The following is a 19,827-nucleotide window of genomic DNA, read 5'->3' on the forward strand; positions in this document are numbered from 1 at the left end:
TTTCATCATTCATTACTTCCACTCTTCTTCGTAAGCATCTGACCAGTAAATCAGTTATCTATTCTACGATTACCGGTAAGCGTGCGACTTTGGAGTAACACAAGAGACTACTGACTGGTCTCCATCACAAAATGCATTTAGGCCCGAGTGGCCGATGCTGCCATCCTTGGAGACTGACCAAGGCGTCTCCCGACCTCCTACTACTACGACCGTGCGTTCCTTGCCTGATCCTCTTCGCCTGTGCAGCGTAACGGTGTCCCGGGATAGGAGCGGGGGCCATCATGAGCGCGCCCAAAGTTGCATTTTCTTTCTCTCTTTCCTGCTCGAGTCTGTTTGTGTTGTGTGCTGTCCGTCGCTAATTTAATCACATTACAGTCCCATCATCCTTCAGCTCTCCTGTTGTAATTCAAACGTCTGCAGTTTTCCATCCAGACGGATCCTCGTGAAGACGGACCCCGGTCCTTCTAGGGGAGGTCACCTGGCAGCGTACTCTGTAAGCAGCCCCTTAAGAATCCTAAGTGTATCGTGGGACAAATCAGATGCTGTAAGTTGGCTAAAAAGGGCTGTACGACTAAAGATACAAGAGGAGTTCGATGCTAAGCAGGCTACTATCATGAACATTGAGCGCCAATTCTAAATATATATATTTCGGCCCGAAGATTGTATTCTACTAGCGCATATATATCTGGTTGAGGGACTGTTCTTACGGCAATATCCCAGCTCCTGAAGCTTAAGAGGCAACGCTAGTAGTAATACGAGCTCACAATAATGTTTTCATCCTTGAAGGCAGACCATTCGCTGTGTATATCTGAGTTATCGAGGACTGCCTTTTGGACACCAGAGGCTAGTCGGGGAATGCTTTTCGCTAATTGTCTTGTAATTGTCGGAAATAGCTTCATCGCATTCCCCTACCCCCCTCGTTCCTCTTGAAGAAGAAGCTTGCTCCTAGTATCGTCTGTTGTTGGAAGCACCTAGCCACTGTGCGAGAAATTGTCGATTTCCCTGTCCCGGCCATTCCCTTTAACCAGAAAATACACTTTCCGTGCGGTGACACAGCCCATTCTGCGATCTCGTTAAGAAGTTCGGTTCTAGTGCCTGCAAGACATTCGTCTTCATGCTGATTCGTATAAGAGTCAAACTCGGCCCCATTCGCAATTGGTAGCTTATCCAGACGATCTGAATTCGGTCAACTATGTTCCACCGACTTTGAAAGTTTCATAATTTACCTGCATTCAGATTGAACTGAGCGTTGATTGTGCCATTATTGATGGCTGTTTGCATTCCAGAATTAGGATTATGGAAAGATATCGTAGATGTCATTATCAAAATGATAGCACAGAGGTTCGGAACTCAGGTGGGCCATGCTGGCGGGGTACGCGGTCACTTACAGCCCCGAACCGCCATGTGATATTCTATTCGCTATTTGGCGATGAAGATGAATGATCCCAAAGCACGCACTGTTTTCGCGACCTTTAGATTATGCTCCCTAACAGCTACTTTTGAACTTGTGTGTAGGCGTCGCAAACGAACCGCACCAAATAAGAGGCAGACAGAAAAGTTTCACCATAAGCTTGGCTCTTCATCATAACATCCCAAACAACCGTTCCCTTCCTTGCCCTTCAGTTTCCGATACATCCCCTCTATGTGATGCTGATAAGTCTTTTCAACCTCCCTTCTGATCACTGTCATTTTCATGGTCCGCTTGAATGGCAAGGCTGGGTCGGATAACATGACCATCTCCCTTGGGATGCGAATCTCATCATCGTCCCTTTTGTTGATATCTTTGATAACAATGTCATAAATGCAGCCCAGGAACTGATTTGGATCCTTGATGTCGCTGTAGTCTTTTGGTTCAATGATGATGTATGGCACAACCCGACCTTCGCCTCCGACAACGACCGAGCTCACCTGAGGATGCCGCGAAACCTCGTCTTCAATGTGCGCGGCGTGGAATTTGGCCAGCCAGGACAGTTTCACAAGGTCATCTTTGCGCCCGCGAGAGATCCATCGTTGTGAACCGTACTTATCTATCACTGGGTAGTATAGTTCAGCGGTATCGATGGAGTCGAGAGATGGAAAGGTGTAAAAGCCACATTGGAAGAGTTGATGTTCGGGTGTGCGGTCGATGTGCAATTCGTATAAATCCTCACCCACTTGCTGAAATCGAGGGCCCATTTCTGGGACAAACTCGTAGCTTTTCCACATTGCCACATCGTTTGATTCAAATGACAATTGCGCTCCTCGTTCTGTTGATCCAATAACCGGGAATAGATGGGTGTGCTGTGCTAGCTCGTCGCCAACAGTGTTATCCAGTCCCGCTCCCAGCCAACAAACGTAATGAAGGCTCTTCAGAAACGCAAACGCCTCCTTTTCATTGTAGAAATCTTCTATCAGTGAAGGAGGAGTAACAATGCTATTGGCCCCTGTGTGCTGGCAGATCCGTATGATGGATTGCGGGTCGAACGGTGCTGTCATGTCAGAAGGCAGCATCACTGACGTGAGTCCAAGAAAGGCTGACGCATTCAGACTGAAAGCTAAGCCGGCTAGCCATTGTGGAGCACATGTTGTCAGTGTCAGTGCATTTTCCATATGCCGATATGTGATCTTTCGTGGGCTGTGTCTCGACATGATTGTCTTCCAATTATCCCAGACAGACATGTATCCGTTGCGAAGGTAGATCGGACTTGGATCACCTAAAAGGGAAAAGACTATTAGAATATTTGAAATATACAAATCTTGTTAGACATACCTGTTGTGCCAGATGTATGGATGATACAAACGACGTCGTCCTTTGCTTGCTCCCAAGTTTCGTCGTAAGGATATGGAGAAACAAAATCATCTCCAAGCATATCATCAAGATATGGAAGCACATAACATTTCTGTCCTTCAACTGTACTGGGCTGGTCCTGCGTAGAAATCCAGGCAGTGCATCGAATCTCGGCCAGAACCTTGGTTAGCCCAGTGGGAGTGATTCGTCCGTCCGGGATAAAAATCTGTGCCGAAACGGTTCAGGACATAGACATATCAAAAGTAAGTAGACTTCTCACAGTTCGTTTAGATTTGGCAGCCGCAACCATGAGGATATAGTACCTAGCATCGTTGGGTCCAAGGTAGGCAATCGTATCCCGACCTGGAGACTCTCGAGGGATATTCTCGTCTAACCAGAACGCAGCCTTGTTTATAGCGTTGGCAAACTGGCTCCATGTAATCGTGCGAAAACCCCCTTCTTGCTCCCACAGTGAAGAGCGGGCATATAGAAGCCATGGAGTGCTGGGTATAGACTTGGCTTTGGCGTCAATGACGTTGGCAAGCAACCTTGGAAAGTGAGCCATGATGCTGAACAGCAAGTGAGCGACTTTTCTTCTTTCAATTGAAGATGAATGAAACCCAAAGATAGGGAGCATATCTGGGCAGTTAGAAGCTTATATACTTCAGCCTTACCATGATATACAGTACATTGAGCTGAAACCCCCACTTGATAAGTATGTAAGCATGTGTTGGCAAGCTGACAATTTCGCAAAACGATACGATTTTGACATAGAACCAGGCATTATGTCTAGAAAGAGAAGCTCGCAAATTAGCGCAATTCGGGCTAGCGGGTCCTGCAGCAGATTTCGGAGTATGCGGGTCTCGCAATGACGTGAGTTTCAGGCTACCTAAGTCTGTAGTCAATTGTTTGGCCTATCATAATGTAATGTAATTCAGAGGTAGATGCATAATGCGGCTGCAGTCTTGACTAGCGCGTTCAGCCGCACTGACAGCTGAAAATAAACGAAGATTATTCCAGTCCAAGAGGTCCCTCTCCCCCACCATCTCGAGAGCAGTCTACAGTATTGTTGTAATCGGTAGTAATTGTCGCGCTACACTCTAATTCATTAGCGTTTTCTATATGTGAAGAGTAGTATGTCATGTAGGTGGCGTAGCTACCCACGGAATAGCATTTTTTGTAGCATGCTGCCGAGAACCATGCGATGGTTGGTTAGTATGGACGCGCAAGTGGGATGATTAATGCCTGAAAATTCGAATCTACAAGGGGACAGATGAGAAAGAAAAAATCAGACTAGTAGAAGTTATGTCGCACTGATAAGCATTCTAAACATCGGACTGGCCGACTGAGCCGAGTCGCCATAGGATGGGGCTGTGCCGCATCAAACGTCGGACTGGCCGACTTAGCGTCAAAGCGAGGGGCATTTGATGCTTGATCGTTGTGAAATACAAGTTCATATATAATCGTGACATGAGTGTGAGATAATCTAAGAAACAGCTTCGCTTTCATCTTACTTCACTATGCCCAGTGATCAACTTCATGTCGCGATTATTGGTGCGGGCCTCGGAGGCCTAGCAGCAGCGATCGGAATATCAAGGACCGGCCACAAGGTCACTATTCTAGAGCAAGCGGAGGAGCTTGGTGAGGTAAGCCACTGTTTTCACATTATGTATTCTTACTATTACTATTTGTGACCAAGAAAAGATTCCATTGAACTTCTGGATTAACCAAACTACGTACGTAGGTCGGCGCGGGCATCCAGATCCCGCCATCTTCATCTAGGGTATTGGATGAATGGGGGTTATTGGAAAAAGTCCGATCTGTTGCCACTCTGCCCCATGATTTCCATTTAAGGTCAAGAGGTGGACGGATCCTGTCAACACAGAATATACGACCGTCTTTGGAAGAGAGATACGGATATCCTTACTTCCAAGTCCACCGGGCCGGATACCATCGGATCTTAACCAACGAGGCGATTCGACTCGGTGTAGATCTCAAGTTACAGGCCAGCGTACTTGACATTGATTTCAAAAAACCCTCAGTTATGGTGAAAGGAGATCCAGACTATGAATTCACGGCCGACCTGATTATCGGCGCCGATGGCCTTCGCTCTAGATGCCGAGAATCTTTGCTTGGCCGTGCTGATCCGCCGAGGTTGACTGGTGATCTGGCCTACCGGTCTATGGTCAAGGTGTCGGATATGCAAAGCCCGCGTTTAAAAGATCTAGTCAAAAAGCCATGCACCAACTATTGGATGGGCCCGAATTTGCATGCAATGTGCTATTTCATCGAGAATGACCAAATTTGCAATATTGTTTTGATCATTCCAGACGACTTGCCTGAGGGTGTCAACGTCGCATCTGCCGATGTTGAAGAGATGCGAGAAAGTTTCCGTGGCTTCGATCCCACATTGGTAGAGCTTCTGGAACATGTTGATAACACGTTAAAGTGGCGTTTACAAGATAGCGTCAAGATGGAGAGATGGAGCCACCCAGACTACAAGTTTGTATTGCTTGGTGATGCATGCCATGCTACCCTTCCTTATCTGTAAGTGCTATTCGTGGGTTCTAGATTTCAGCTAGTCACCAATCCCTAACGCAATCCGCTAGTGCCCAAGGCGCCGCTCAGGCCATTGAAGACGGCGCTGTTATTGGCGCTCTTTTTTCAAAATTGCCTAGATCAAACTTTCGGCGATTGGTCCCAGATATTTTGAAAATTTATGAACACTTGCGTAAGGAAAGAACTGCCAAGGTCGTTCAGAAGAGTGCCGACTTCCGTGTTGTATTCCATATGGAAGATGGTCCCGGACAAGAGGAGCGGGACAGAATTCTGTTGCACGAGCAGCCTGGCAAAGATTTTCCATTCCTGTTTGCGGACCCAGAGCTTCAAGAGTTTTTGTTCGGGTACGATGTAATGAAAGAGGTGGACCATGCTTGGGGAAGGTATCAAGGCCCAACTGTGTCCTGTTCACTTTGAAAGCACCATAGTGAATCAATTTCATTTCCAGCTAAATTAAACTATCCCCTCCTTTTGTAGATTTCTAAATGATAGTTATTGTCTACATATATCTATGTACAGCGCGGAGACGGAGCCGTCCAAAACAACCCTGCCCTGGCACCGCACCCTGGTAGATAGTCCACAAGACTGTGTAGAAAGGTTCGAAAATGTTCGTAGTATATATCCTCGATTTGCCCCATATATGCTCATTCAATTATGCGCTCCTGTTCTCAACTTGAACGGTTGAATAATGGCGATACCTAGACGCAGTTCTTACTCGCAACCTTTTGCCAAAGTAAAGGAAACATAAAGTACCCGGTACGAGCACTGCAAGTGATAAAAGTGAGAGTGTCAGAAAAACACTTGATATCCCAACAGCCTCAATCCAGGGCGTGAGAGCAAAGATCAAGATAGTTGCTAGGAGGTTCCGAATAAAAGTTACACCGACGAGAGAATCGGCAACGATCTGATAAATGGCTTATATTAGTCTCCTTCACGAACAATAGGCAGTAATGTTCCCTGTCACTCACATTGGTATAAGCATCAGTGAGATATGTCAGCGCCGCACTGCTCACCGGGGCCATACCAAAGCCATATATTGCATAACCAACTGCAACGACAATCCACGGCGCTCCATTTCCAAGGGCATACCCAAATATCAATATACCAGCAGGCGCCAAAGGTGTAGCCCCAAGGACGGTCCACAGACGCATCTCTGGCTCGAAAATTCCGTTGTTCTTTTTTGCTTGCTTGAGGGCTAGCCAGTCACTAAATATTCCAAATATCAAGGTCCCAATAGTGTTGCCAATAAAAGGAGCTAGTGACATGAGACCGATTTGTGCTGCGTTGAAATTGTAGGGTGGTTCTGCCATAACGGATGAAACGACAGTAATCATTGCTTGCCATGCGGCAGTGATTAGTCCATACAGCACAGACACGTACAAGGCCGCTGGAAATTGTACTATCACAATGAGAGGTTGATATGCATGCCGCACATAATATTTAACGGATCCGGGAAAAGACACCCATAGTTTCAGACGCTCAAGATAGCGTTTTCGCGGAATGTCCGGGTCGATGTCGATTTCTGTCATATGTTGTGGGAACTTGGGATATTTCGTCTCATCCATCCTTGCCTCAGGCGCTTTGTCTTTTGATTCTGATTTCATCCCTTCTTCGAGATCCACACCATCAGCACATTTCTGTTTCTCTTTGTCCGTGTCAGCGGGTGTGGGTGTTGGCTTTATCTCAATTGAGGATCTTGTCAAAGCAACCCCTGTCATCGAGTCGACGAATTTAGTCTCTTCGTAGAAGTACAAAAAGAGAATAAAGCACGCCCCAAAGAGAATTGCCATCCACCACCAAACCCACCTCCAGCCCTGGGAATTAGAAATGAAGCCAGCCACCAAAGGAGCAAGCGAACATCCGACTATCATGACCCAGACATAGATCGAGTTCATCCTGCCCCTTTGATGAATAAAAAAGACATCCGCAATTGTCATCTGAACGATGGCTTCTGCAAGTGCGCCAAGCAAGCAGTTGAATGCGTTGACTAGGACAAGGTCCGCGACTGTCTCAAGCTTTGCAGACCAAATGGAAACGAAGAATTGCAGGAAAAGGCTAATAAGATAAACGACACGTCGACCAAATTTCAACGCAATAGGGATGAAGAGTAACGCTCCAACACAGAGTGTTGCTGAGCCGGCGGCGTAACTGTCTTGTAAAATTGCATAGCTAAAACCAAGTTGCCTGTGCATTGGGGCCCAGGTAGGGGTGGCAGCGTTGATTCTTTCAATCGAAAAACCATCGTTAGAACAGTGCAATGAGAATAGAGATGTAGGATGAATAAGACATACACTGCGAAAACAAGAAGAGAATATAGTAGAACAAGGCCATAATTCAAATATTTCTCCCAAAGCTTCCAGTTCTACTTCCTAGTCAGCAACTTGGGTTTTCATTAATTGGCGCTTAGAAGCATACTAGAGGGTCATTTGGATTTCTTGAAGGAGTCGGCTGGAGGATAATTACATCTCCAAATGCACCTCGCAGATCTAAACACAGCGTACACGAATCAAACATGTACATAATGGGGTTATGATGGAGAACCACTCACCTTCCAGTGGAACAGTACCAGGTGGCCGTTCCTGATCGTCGTTGCTCTCTGTTCTTGAAGGCATTGTTTTTCTCTCGAAAAGGCTGCTTTAATCAAGCACAACAGAAAAATAAGGGCTTTTGTATGCCGGAGCCATTCAACCAGACAACGCACAAGTGTTCAAGTATCGGACATCGCGATTCAACCCAGATATATTATTATCTCCTGTCCACGATAACCCCAGAGAGGCTTTGGCCTCTTCTACAAGCTCTCTTGGCTTCCACATCCATTGGTTAGAAAGGTCGGACATCCCGAAGAAACGAGTGGATATCAGCGGGGCTTCCGAACAGGATTTAAGACCTTATCGTCGTTGATGTATACCAGGCAGAATATCAATCTTTGCAAGAATTCTACTTAACAACAACGATTACTCCTGCAATGAGACTAGTTAGTGTCGTGGTGACGGAGGCAGAAGCAGGCTAGTACGGATTAGGCAATAATAGTGCTTTAGTTTCTTGGCTGTCGACCTCCAGCCAAGTTATGTAATTATTGTGGGAAGGGCCAGGCCTCGTAGCATCGTTCAGCGGCCGGCAGCTGAAAAAGTGGAGGTTGTTCTAGGGAACTCTTTAGAAATAAGATAATTTCGATGCAACCTCACGAATACATAGTAGTCAATATCTACCAGCCGTTTGTTCGCAATATGGCATGCTTAGGGTTTAGCGCCGGGTCGAGATGGAGACACCCGTGGACTCCAGAAAGCATAAGGAAGCCTTATACCTAGCCACCGCTCCAGCACCTGAGTATTGTACATAATTCAATTTGTGATTTAGGGGCTGAATTTCCTCCAAAAGATCGGCCCCTTAACCATGGAAACTTTAAAAGACGGAAAAAAGTAGCCGCAAGACTTCCAGCAGTGGTCCAGAAATGCTCACGACTCGCATTAAGACCCACAATTTGCTTAGCTTGGCGATTTCAAGCCCAGCTCCATTAGAATTAGAGCAATAGGGTATAGTTGTGTTAAGGCATGTCTTAGACATGGGGGCTCACAAGCAAGATGGCGAGGTCTGACATAAATAGACTGCTGTTTTCCTCTCGAAAAAATCAGCTAATCATTCCAAAGGTCAAAGGTATAATCAATCTCTCTTTAAACCCCTATACAACATTCAAGGGTTCCAAATGTCATCCAGCCTTTCGAGCCATCATGAAGCCGGCGATATTCTTCCCCTTCGCAGCAACCCCGGTATGTCGCAACAAGGCGAAGATTTTATTCGTCCAGGTTCTTCCCCATTAGATGAGAAGCAACTGTGGCAAATATTAGCTGCTTTTGTTGCGTTTTTGAACACATGGTGAGATTTTCCTTTCTCAGTCGCCAATAACTCGTTCATTGATAGCTCACTTACATCTGTAGGGGACTGCTTCTTGCTTTTGGAGTGTTTCAAACCTATTATCAAGAGGAATTGCTTCCGGGCGAATCTTCCTCAAGCTTAGCATGGATTTCTACAACGTCGGCTTTTATCCTGCTGGCGAGTGGACTCGTGACTGGGCCTTTATTTGACTGCGGCTATCTTCGTCCGTTGCTTGTGACTGGCAGTCTCTTGGAAGTATTTGGTCTTATGATGCTCAGTGTTAGCACTCAGTATTACCAAGTGCTTTTATCACAGGGAATTTGTGTTGGCTTGGGAGCAGGAATGATTTTTGTCCCGAGTCTGTCCGCTGTTGCTGTTTGTTTGGAGGACGCTCGCCGGGCAAAGATCATTGGCCTGGTATCATCAGCAACTGGAATTGGTAAGTTTTATCTCTTTTCATTTGAAAATCTAGAGTGAGGGCACAGCCTCACTGACTTTGGCAATTACCCTATACAGGGGGCATTATATATCCGATCATATTCCGACAGCTAGTGACTACAGCTGGCTTTCCCTGGGCAATTCGAACCATCGCCTTCTTAATTGTTGCCACTTTTGTCTTCTCTAGTCCAGTCCTGGGGGTGTATAGGTCGAGTAGAAGCCCTATGGTACGAGCCTGGATATACATTTCTGCCTTTACAGACAAGGCCTTTGTCTCTATTTTATGTGGCGCTGTTTTTAGTGCAACGGTTTTTTATCTTCCAATGCTGTACTTGCCCCTCTTTGGCACGACTACTGGCGGGATCCGCAACGCCAACCTCGCTTTCTATTTGGTTTCAATTGCCAACGGTGCCTCCGTATTTGGCCGACTTCTATGCGGTCTTCTCGCGACTGCCATTGGTCCAATTGAGACGTGTGGGTTGGCAGTAGCCAGCAGTGCTATCGTGCTTTTCTGCTGGCTCGCTGTCGTGTCACCTGTGGGCTTGATAATCTGGTCTATCGCCTGGGGGTTCATTTCAAATGCCATTGTAGCCATGCCTGGTGCGATCGTGCCTTGCTTAGCTCCATCGGTTAACATGATAGGTACTCGCACTGGAATGCTTTGGACCGCAGTAGCAATCGGCATGCTGATTGGGAGCCCAATCGCAGGGGCGCTGATTGAATACGGTGATGGAAATATCAAGTGGTGGCGTGTCCAATTGTTTGCAGGCCTTTGCATGGCAATTTCGAGTTTTTTCTTCGTTTACCCAACGGTCTATGTACGAAGGAAGAAATCGGGGCTGTGACTGCTGGTCGACGTCTTTTTGTATGATAGACAGAGCTCTTTTGTTTTCTTCTTTTCTTTCTTCTCTTTTGACTCATGTCCAGACTGGGCTGCTAGGAAAGGACTATCTGCCATATAGCAAAAGACACAGAAAAAACTCAGAAAATCACATAGGAAACACTTCTAGCAAGGGCCTTTCTGTAAAATGGGCATGTAGAAGGAAAACTTGCAAGGAAAGTGAAAATGTTGAAGAGAAGTCCTAGCCATGATAGATAGCACAATCTCCTCGGTAAACCATGGCCTTCTTGATGAGTGCCGCTCTAGTCCAAGTAATCCGGCCTGGCTCGTGGAATCTGTCGAGCTCATTTGTAATATTAACAATCCTCTCCTGTGCATCCCAGTCCACAGACTCCATCGTCATCATGAGAGCAGTCTGCAAGATCGGGAGTCCAAGAGGCATACACTGACGACCATGTTCTATCAGCATCCACACCCGCTTGCATAGGTGGAAAATATCGAATTCGAGCACGATCCGGTGAAGTACATCCGTCACGGACCAAATAATCCGGAGCACTACAATGCTATACATTGCATGATAGCATAGAACCACTCCAACCATAGTGTCATCCACCTCATACATCTCGGTGACTAGGTCCGACAAGCAAGTGGATGGGATAGTCCGACAGACCCGGCGAGTCTCAATTAGCGTGTCAAGATCAAGGCCAATGTCGTACATCGCAGTCTGTACTCTCTGTGCTGTGTCTATGAGTGAAGATAGATTGATAACCAAGTCTCCGTCATAGAGGGTTGATTTCTTCTCATGAAGTAGTGTAGGCCAAAGCGTCATCTGCCGCAAGATTTGGTAGAATATAGTTTGAATATCTGTTCGACCCTCAATGTTGTCAAGAGCAGCTGCCCATTCATTGGAGGCAAGGAAGCAGACTTTCCCCTGAACAAGAGCTTGATGAATCTAGGTTTGATTAGCTGAAATCTGCAAAAGACGAGAAAGAAGTGAGTGCATACAATACAGGCATGACTATCAATTATGACGGAAGCATCGGATTTATCCTTAGGTTTGGGTGGGCCTTTCTCCTGAACTAGCGCAGCTAACCCCGACGCATGAACGAGCTCGCCATGTCTCTGCCAGTCCTGCAAAGACGACTGATGTATAGGTGCAAAAATCTCCCCAAACACCGCCTATCCTCCATTAGTCTCATCGAGGGCAAGCCTAGTTGTCATAGAGTCGAAAACATACCTCAATTCGTTGGAAGAGGAGTACTGCGCATAATGTGTTAGACGATAAACGTTCTTTAGGGTCTTCAATGGTACGTCACAAGTTGCATAAGGCCTGAGCGTATAAGTGGGCATTAATTTGCGAGCGTCGGTTCCCTCGAACCACTGCTTCGTGCGAAGCGAGAAGGCACGAGGTTACTCCGGCCAGCGCTGCACTCGAGCTTAATCGCTGCGGAACACACCACATGAACGTTCCCAATGTTTTCAGACTGCATGATGAGTTCTCCATAGACAGGGAATCAATCAATGTGTAAGAAAGTCGTTCCGATACAGATAACGGCATTTGGTGATTTAGCCAAATATCACACGGTGACGAGCTGTTGGCGGATAAAAACACATCTGTATGTGCATTTTGATTCTCGTACAGGAGCGTGATGGCTTTCGGAGGTAGTGGTTTCCCCAGTCGTTGCAGGGTCACCTGTTGGCCCTCGTCTATAACCTTGAGAGACGGGCGTGGAGGGCACAGACGATGACTGCGCTTGCAAGGTCCACATACGGGCCAGGCTAAATCACACTAGGCACACTTCCTTCAGTACAGTCCAGATCCGGATTAGTGTAGGTGTCATACTTTTACTTTCCTGTCCTTGCATGTGCCACAGCGATTGCTTTTGATGGCGCCGACCATCTTCGTTGTTTTGTCAAGTGGCTGATTCGATTCTCTGTGCGAAGGAGCTTTTGCCAACGTTTAACACTGGGATGTTGGGGTCTTTGGGGAGAGTAGATTGTCTTATAGCCTGTACCAATCTTTGTGCGGCTGAAGGCATGTTTGGTCCTCAGCCTAGATGATTATATAATGTGAGATCATCCATAGGAGGCCTTACGATACTAAGCTTTCGCAAAATAGGGCGTTTAGGGCAATGATCTACAAGGGTCAGAACCCCTGACAAACGGTGAGATTAGATCCTTAATATTTGCCTGTCTATGCCTGTAGTATTCGCAAAATACACTAGAATAGACTAGTCATCTATCCTATTGCTTGCAGGTTGGAATCACTTAAACAGCAGCACACTGCAACAATAATGGTCTGAAGCAGACACCCATTAAACAGACATAATGGCCACTAATATCGACAAAATCAACGCCCAGAACGACGATCGCGTCCGCCGCTGCACTGCACAGTCTAATGGAAAGACGTACAGTAAGGAAGCCTAGCATTCTGATGTTTAAGTCCATAGAAAACAGGATTCATACTAATATCCGCTTCAACAACACAGGCTATTTAGAGGGAATACCTGCTGGCAGCCCAGTTAAAGGAACTATATTCTTAGTAAGTTGACATTTCAAGGCAAAACTGCACTCATTTGGAAAACTGCAGACTTCTTGTGGAAAGTTTCATGGCTTCCCGGCTCTGGCTGTGGGATGGCGATACCAGATTCCAATCCTACTTGAATTGAAATTCCGTGTAATTGCAATAGAGTGCCTTGGATACGGAGGAACTGCCGGTCTTTGATATAGGATCTCCTCTGGTTGTGTTTCAAAATACTGACATACTCACTAGGATGCCCCGAATACGGTTGAATCCTACAGCTATCGATCTCTAACCGAAGATGCCAAGGAACTGGCTGCTCAGCTCAAGGTAGAGAGGGTTATTGCCTGTGGACATGACTGGTAAGAATGGAGAACAAACGTGAAGAAAAGGGCTTGTGATTAAGTACCTGTAATAATACAGGGGAGCCAATATTGCCTACCGCCTTGCCCTCTGGCATCCTTCGCTTGTTTCGCTTGTAATCGCAATTCGCGTTCCCTACTTCCCTTCACAGGGAAAGTACACCCCTCTGGAAGAACTCTCAAAAACGGTCCTACCAAATTTTACATATCAACTGCAGTTCAAGAGCGGGGAATTGGAGAGATGGTTTTGGTCAAGGGATGACATTCGGTCATTTCTTGTTGCTATGTATGGTGGTCGCGACAACCAAGGAAGTCTGGCGTGGGACGCATATTTTGGGTTGATGATAGATAAAGTGGCAGGATTGAAGCCATCAGAGTTATTAACAGATGAAGTTTGTTGATCAACTTCCATCGAGAGAATAAACTGATTATATTCTAGGAAATGGATTTTTATGTGGACAAATTTCAACGCCACGGTATTAGAACGCCTTGTATATACTTTCCCACTTCTTCTCTTCCTGACGATTGAGAAAACTAACAATTAACTTGTCAGTAAACTACTACCGCACCCGCGAGATCAATCACTATGACGAAGTGACTAGCCTCACTGGCCCTGCAATCAATGTTCCTGTGCTGTTCATCCCGGCTCTACAAGACTAAGCGCTACCGCTCCGGCTAACCAACGGAATGGAGCGTTTCATACCGCAATTGACATTGAAGGAGGTTGACGCATCACACTGGACTCTGTGGGAGGATCCCGGAAAAGTCAATGGGATTTTGACGGAGTGGTTAGATTATCTTTTTCCTATGGAGGCATAGATATGAACACTAAGATGTTGGGCTTTACCAACATCCAAGAGAGTTCAATATACATGTGTTGATGTTTCAATATTTTAACACTTCTGTCTTCTTGATTGATTCTACAGATTAATTATCATTGTTATTGGTGAATCTATATTCAAATACCTCCCTACCAGGGACCACGTGAATGCGCCATGGCCAGTCACGGGAACGGCCCAGCCCCAGCCCGGATTAACTACGGTGGCGGAATCCTTGATCATTCAGCCTTTGACCCGCATTGCTGGGCTTCGCTTTCCTGTCGCATTATTCCCCCGACTGGTCTGGATCATTCTTGTGATTCGAGCTTGGTCGACTTTTTGTCACCATCGCCCTCGTCACCTTCCCTGCGCCCGAAGCCTTTTCTCCCTGCAAATCCCTCGCATCCCTCGGCTTCGGACCCGCCCTCTTTGTACGCGCCACACCCCGGTCACCCCAGCATGGAAGCTTGAATTCACGAGGTCGCGTGCTTTCAATACTCGCTGGTGGGACCGGCTCTAGCATATATGCGCTTTACGTGGTCGGCGACGTGAGCCGTTGATAAGTGATCGATCATGGCGGAAGACCTTCTGGCCCCCCGCCAGATTTGGGCGCAGCCGACTACAACATCGACCAAGACGTATGAGTCGGGCTGCACCCCGTTTCTCCTTCCTAGCAACGGTATTATACTACCTCTCCTCATGCCAGGAGCTGACTTGCGACGGCTCCGAACCTCCCCCTGTCCCCTTTTAGGACTTTCAAATTGCTCATACTCAAACAATTCCCAGGGTACATCCATGTGAACCGGTCGTATGTCATTACTATCACTGAAAATGCTGTATTTGAGCCGATCTGCACCAGCCAGGCTACCGACATGGTCCATGTTTCTGCCGTGCTCGACACGCGTGACCCGTTCTATTCCTCGATTACTCCGCAACTATATGCCATCGCTTGTGCAACCGTCGTCAGCTATCTCCTCGTCATAATCCTTCTTATTACTCCACGTACGTTTTACGTCGGCGGCCCCGGCGGTGGCGCGAATTTCCTCGGGCGACATGGCATGATCAGTGGTTCGTACAGCGGCAACTCCTCGGTGGTGGGAGTCGGTGGTCGGCCATGGTTGCAGAAAGTGGCTGCTCTCCTTGTCGCTGTCTCACTCACCATTGCAACAGCAGACTCTTTTCGAGTGGCCGAGCGACAATATGACTATGGCTACTCGGATGCTGAAGCTCTATCGGAAGAGGTGATTGATGGTATAGAGATTCGCATCGTGCACGTCATCTCCAGTACCTTCCTGTGGCTGGCCCAGGTACAGACCTTGATTCGATTGTTTCCACGACATAAAGAAAAAGTCATGATCAAATGGGCGGGCTTCGCTTTGATCGTGCTGGACACGACTTTCAGCATTTTGGAAAACTTCTTTTTTAAAAACACCTCAACACACCCGAGGTTGTACGATGACGCGATCCCGGCTCTCAGTTACCTTTTCGAACTTGCGCTGAACCTGCTCTATGCGGCGTGGGTGATCTTTTACTCTATATCAAAGCATCGCTACGCTTTTTTCCATCCCAAGATGCGGAATATCTGCCTGGTGGCGCTATTATCCCTGTCCGCAATCTTGATTCCCGTCGTCTTCTTTGTCTTAGATATTGCAAGGCCTGAAATCGCTGGCTGGGGTACCTACATTAGATGGGTCGGATCAGCTGCCGCAAGCGTTGTGGTGTGGGAATGGGTAGAGCGGATCGAAGCCCTCGAACGTGATGAGACGAAAGATGGAATTCTCGGAAGGGAGATCTTCGACGGTGACGAGATGCTCGAGGTAACCCCGTCTGAGGAGGTGGATTGGCCCCGCTACACGACACATGGGTATGACAAAGGCGGCGGTAACGGTGCCTCCTCGGGATGGGGTGGCATGATGGGCTTGGCTCATCGTCCTCTCCGAACTCGTGTGGGTATTCCCCGTGGGCCCCGGAATTGGGGCTCTGGAGGCCAGGCCCACGTCCAAAACGTCACATCAGCACCAAGAGGCCAAAATAATCACCGCACTACACCACCTCCGGCCACTGTCACACCGGTCAGTCGCGCCGATACCACTAGTGCCGCAAGCACCGTGTACAATGTCCGCTATCACCCGGTTTCTAGCCCTACGCCTCCCGTTGCCATGCCACACATGGAGGAAGAGGAGGAATTGGAAGAAGTCAAAGAGCTGGATATTGAGAGACCGCCAGCAGATACCGCGCATCCCCGACTCTCTGCTCAAGAAACCACGCGATGGCGGTCTCTACTGAACCCATTCAAACGAAGACGAGCTTCTCTCCCGAGAGAGGTCGCCTCTGCGCAGGCCGGGGACGAGCAAACTCCAGATGCCCGAGACACCGATTCGTTCGGGGATGAACACGAACCGTACGGCTCCCGGTCTAGGGCGGAGCATTTCTTCTCGCTCGGTCGCACCGGACGACCAGGCTCTGGTCCGCAGGCTGCCGAAGCCCCATTACCAGTTACTGTCATCCCGGCCCGACGACGGAATCAGCAAACGTGGTCGCCTCAGAACGTGCTTCTGGACCCGTCACCGTCTCGCGAACCGCGAAACAGTCGTTCCAATAATCGCTCTGATTTACCAGTGAGAGTGATCCCCTCCCAACCACAAGCGTCCGCGTCCTGGACCGATGCAGACGTGCATAGAGCCGATAGGAATTACGTTCTACGCTATGACCCCGAAACGGCCGCCCTAGTTGACGAGAATGTGGCTCATCACTCTGCCGATGCTCGTGCCGTAGCGGACGACCAGAGCAGCTGGACGGAGACCACTGCTTCGGATGCGATAACTGAGGGGCCATCTTCGCCGCATGGGTCGCAGGCAGAAGCGAACCCTCGTCCTTCGTAGGTGAAACTGCACTGCAGGCCAGTGCATACTCTGACCGACATTTCCGTGGTGTTCTGGACCGTCATCTATGGATTGAGCGAGGAGTTCCGGAAAATATTGGGTTATTATTGTAATTATCTGGACTGGACATTCATCTCTGATCTATTTATAATTTAATTAATAGTTCTGGATATATGTAATTCAAATGCCCCGGATTCTATGGAACACAGTTAGGGCACGGCGACGGAGTGGATTACCAAGCCTTATGAAATAACTAACTGCCTTGCTCGGGAACTTGAGATTCCGTCCATGCGCTGATCTTGCGACCCTCCGCGTGTCCATCCATCCCATCCATCCACCCTTCCATCCTATGCTGCGCCACCTGTCCCCGGCGTCGCACCATGGCGGCTGTCAACCAGAACATGTTTGATGCCAGTATCGCGATGGACCGGCCGGGCGGTTCGTCGCTGATGGTGCTGCCGCTAAACCTGATCGCCCAGATCGTCTCGAATGTGAGAGTAGCGCGAACACGAGACCCAAGAAACTTACTGACCGCAGAACTTTTGTTTGTAGGTCGAGGATACCGGCGACCTCGCGCGACTATGTCGAACATGTCGGGTTCTCAATTACATGGCTCTTCCGCAGCTCTACCGGAGCCTGACGCTGACCTCCTACGATCGAATACGTTATCGAGGCGAACAGCCAGAGGGCATCGGCAGCGGCAGCCCGTTCACGATGGGTCTCAATGCGGTGATTACTCGGCCCTATGCGACGCTGGTGCGCTCAATGACCCTGCGCGGGGACTGGAAGGAACATGAGCTGGAGGAACACGCCCGCGTGGGCCGGGTACCGGACTCGTCGATGATGCTGAACATTGCCGTGCGAGCGGCGGTAGACCGGATGACCGGCTTGGAGAGCTTTAGCTGGGAACTCAACACTAAAATGCTTGATACAGTCTACAACGGGCTCACCCAGCTGCCACGGCTGACCTCGCTGACCGTGCGATTCCCGTCCAGTCGACACCCGCAACCTACGTTCGTGCTGCCGCCGATGCCGCACCTGCGATGCTTGAAAATCACCGACATCGACCCCCTCTGCTATCCCGATGACATCGCCACCCTCCTTTGGAAGAGCAAAAAACTCCGCGATCTGAGGTTGCATTGGTCGCCGCGCATGCGCATCGCACAGGAGCCAAGTGTCTCGCTGCACGATTACTTCCGAAAATCTATTGCCGCCAAACAGCCGCTTGCAGTTAAGAAGATGTCGTTCTCGAATTTGTACGCATTTCACACGGAGGAATTTAATATCGCGTTCGATCCGACCACCGTCGAAGACGTTACCTTCCTCAGTGGTGCGGACAGTTCCAACCTGGTCAACACTTTTGTGGACAGCAGCTGGCCAACCGTCGTACCACATCGAAAACTCAAGATCAAAAGCATTCGCATGGATGCGATCTCAAAACGGAATTCGGAGTTCCTCGGGAATTTCTCTGGTCTGGAAAAGCTATACTTTGTAAACATGACCTCCGATTCCAGCGATTACCTCAATTCCCCTCGGCCCGGGATGGGCCCAGCCTCATCTGCTCTGACACCACCGGTATCAGAGAACCCCGGGGCGGCCAATGGGACGGCAGGCAACTCTCCAACTGCCATGGCTTCCCCCGCAAGCCAGACGAACTTGCAGCTGAATATCAGGGATAGTTACATTGCCAACATCACAACAAATCATGGTGCGTCATTGCGCCATCTCCTTCTCTCTTCTCGGTGGCCTCTTTCCACAAAGATGATCGCCCGTCTGGTCCACAGCTGCCCGAATTTAGAACAACTAGGGCTTGCCACAGAGTTCTCCAGTATGGAGTCATTGGGCTTACTAGTCCCCTTTCTCCGCAAATTGGTCGCGTTGCGACTCTTGATTCCCGCGGGCTCTGCGGCGCCCCAGTCTGGCGCGTCAAATACCACGATGCTCCGAACATATAATACTCAACGTATCCAAGAAACCTTTCCCAGTCATCTCAGCAAGGTGGCAATGGAATTAATGAACAATGCCAAGAGCATGGCGGATGTTGTTGATATTGATGACCGGATACTTATGGAGATGATGAGTTACGACATGGCCAATGAGCAGGTTTTTGAGAACTTAAAGATCGTCGGTTTGGGCTGGAAGGCCTTTGAACTGCGAGAATTCTACAAGACGCCCCCGCCTCCTCCGCCGGAGAACGAACCTGACTCCAACGCTGCTGGTGATCAGTCGGCAGAGGCGACAAATGGAAGCCCCAGCCCCGGGAATGATCCCAAGAGCGCCGGCCCTGAACAGCACACTGCTCCTCAACCTCAAGACACCACCTCCGGAAATACCAATACGAACCCCATCGCACCTAAATCTCCTGCTGCCGTTTCTTCTTCCCAGCCCACTTCATACTCCAACCACCCCCCATCAACATTGGGAAAACGCCCCCGAGACGACGATGAAAGCAATGAAAGCAATGAAAATAGCATGGCGCAGCGATCTAACTCTGAAACGGATGAACCGCGCCAGCCACGCTTCCAAATCCATGGCTGTCTCTCTCACATCATTACGACTGACGGATACATTCGCCGTCGCCGGCTGCGTCGGGTCGGATGGGATGTTTTGAAGCATTGGGAGATTTGGGGGTTGGATTCGCAGGAGATTTGAAATGAGGTCACTCTACCTTGTACTCTATAGATTACGGTCTTTTATCTTCATACGGTGCAGAGGCCTGTCGTGCCCTCTGCATGAGCTCATGGCTATGAGTAGATTCATAAACCA

At 48.5% G+C, this 19,827-nt stretch overlaps 8 protein-coding genes across 8 annotated transcripts; 5 read left to right on the forward strand and 3 right to left on the reverse strand.

Moving 5' to 3' along the window:
• Positions 1 to 1,560: 1,560 nt before the first annotated feature.
• N7474_000805 (NRPS-like enzyme) lies at positions 1,561 to 3,332 on the reverse strand (the record flags this gene model as incomplete). The annotated part of the gene is made up of 3 exons (XM_057192220.1): positions 1,561 to 2,693; positions 2,750 to 2,993; positions 3,048 to 3,332. 3 exons carry the CDS (start codon positions 3,330 to 3,332, stop codon positions 1,561 to 1,563), a joined length of 1,662 nt encoding a protein of 553 aa, XP_057057173.1.
• Positions 3,333 to 4,287: 955 nt separating this feature from the next.
• On the forward strand, positions 4,288 to 5,743 carry N7474_000806 (FAD binding domain containing protein; the record flags this gene model as incomplete). The annotated part of the gene is made up of 3 exons (XM_057192221.1): positions 4,288 to 4,413; positions 4,512 to 5,314; positions 5,377 to 5,743. 3 exons carry the CDS (start codon positions 4,288 to 4,290, stop codon positions 5,741 to 5,743), a joined length of 1,296 nt encoding a protein of 431 aa, XP_057057174.1.
• A 235-nt stretch (positions 5,744 to 5,978) lies between these two features.
• N7474_000807 (major facilitator superfamily domain-containing protein) lies at positions 5,979 to 7,846 on the reverse strand (the record flags this gene model as incomplete). Its single annotated transcript, XM_057192222.1, has 3 exons — positions 5,979 to 6,230; positions 6,295 to 7,695; positions 7,742 to 7,846. 3 exons carry the CDS (start codon positions 7,844 to 7,846, stop codon positions 5,979 to 5,981), a joined length of 1,758 nt encoding a protein of 585 aa, XP_057057175.1.
• Positions 7,847 to 9,054: 1,208 nt separating this feature from the next.
• N7474_000808 (uncharacterized protein) lies at positions 9,055 to 10,482 on the forward strand (the record flags this gene model as incomplete). Its single annotated transcript, XM_057192223.1, has 3 exons — positions 9,055 to 9,093; positions 9,245 to 9,616; positions 9,748 to 10,482. The coding sequence occupies 3 exons, from the start codon at positions 9,055 to 9,057 to the stop codon at positions 10,480 to 10,482; spliced, it is 1,146 nt and encodes a 381-aa protein (XP_057057176.1).
• Positions 10,483 to 10,719: 237 nt separating this feature from the next.
• Positions 10,720 to 11,968, reverse strand: N7474_000809 (uncharacterized protein; the record flags this gene model as incomplete). The annotated part of the gene is made up of 4 exons (XM_057192224.1): positions 10,720 to 11,430; positions 11,484 to 11,657; positions 11,716 to 11,738; positions 11,857 to 11,968. The coding sequence occupies 4 exons, from the start codon at positions 11,966 to 11,968 to the stop codon at positions 10,720 to 10,722; spliced, it is 1,020 nt and encodes a 339-aa protein (XP_057057177.1).
• An 838-nt stretch (positions 11,969 to 12,806) lies between these two features.
• On the forward strand, positions 12,807 to 14,021 carry N7474_000810 (alpha/beta hydrolase; the record flags this gene model as incomplete). The annotated part of the gene is made up of 6 exons (XM_057192225.1): positions 12,807 to 12,891; positions 12,968 to 13,020; positions 13,252 to 13,361; positions 13,423 to 13,753; positions 13,801 to 13,837; positions 13,915 to 14,021. The coding sequence occupies 6 exons, from the start codon at positions 12,807 to 12,809 to the stop codon at positions 14,019 to 14,021; spliced, it is 723 nt and encodes a 240-aa protein (XP_057057178.1).
• A 731-nt stretch (positions 14,022 to 14,752) lies between these two features.
• N7474_000811 (PalH/RIM21 family protein) lies at positions 14,753 to 17,061 on the forward strand (the record flags this gene model as incomplete). The annotated part of the gene is made up of 2 exons (XM_057192226.1): positions 14,753 to 14,858; positions 14,966 to 17,061. 2 exons carry the CDS (start codon positions 14,753 to 14,755, stop codon positions 17,059 to 17,061), a joined length of 2,202 nt encoding a protein of 733 aa, XP_057057179.1.
• Positions 17,062 to 17,441: 380 nt separating this feature from the next.
• N7474_000812 (uncharacterized protein) lies at positions 17,442 to 19,713 on the forward strand (the record flags this gene model as incomplete). Its single annotated transcript, XM_057192227.1, has 2 exons — positions 17,442 to 17,552; positions 17,614 to 19,713. 2 exons carry the CDS (start codon positions 17,442 to 17,444, stop codon positions 19,711 to 19,713), a joined length of 2,211 nt encoding a protein of 736 aa, XP_057057180.1.
• Between the last annotated feature and the right edge of the window lie 114 nt (positions 19,714 to 19,827).

This window comes from Penicillium riverlandense (assembly GCF_028828495.1).
Source record: "Penicillium riverlandense strain IBT 135883 chromosome Unknown utg000001l_segment0_segment0, whole genome shotgun sequence".
Classification (NCBI taxonomy): domain Eukaryota; kingdom Fungi; phylum Ascomycota; class Eurotiomycetes; order Eurotiales; family Aspergillaceae; genus Penicillium; species Penicillium riverlandense.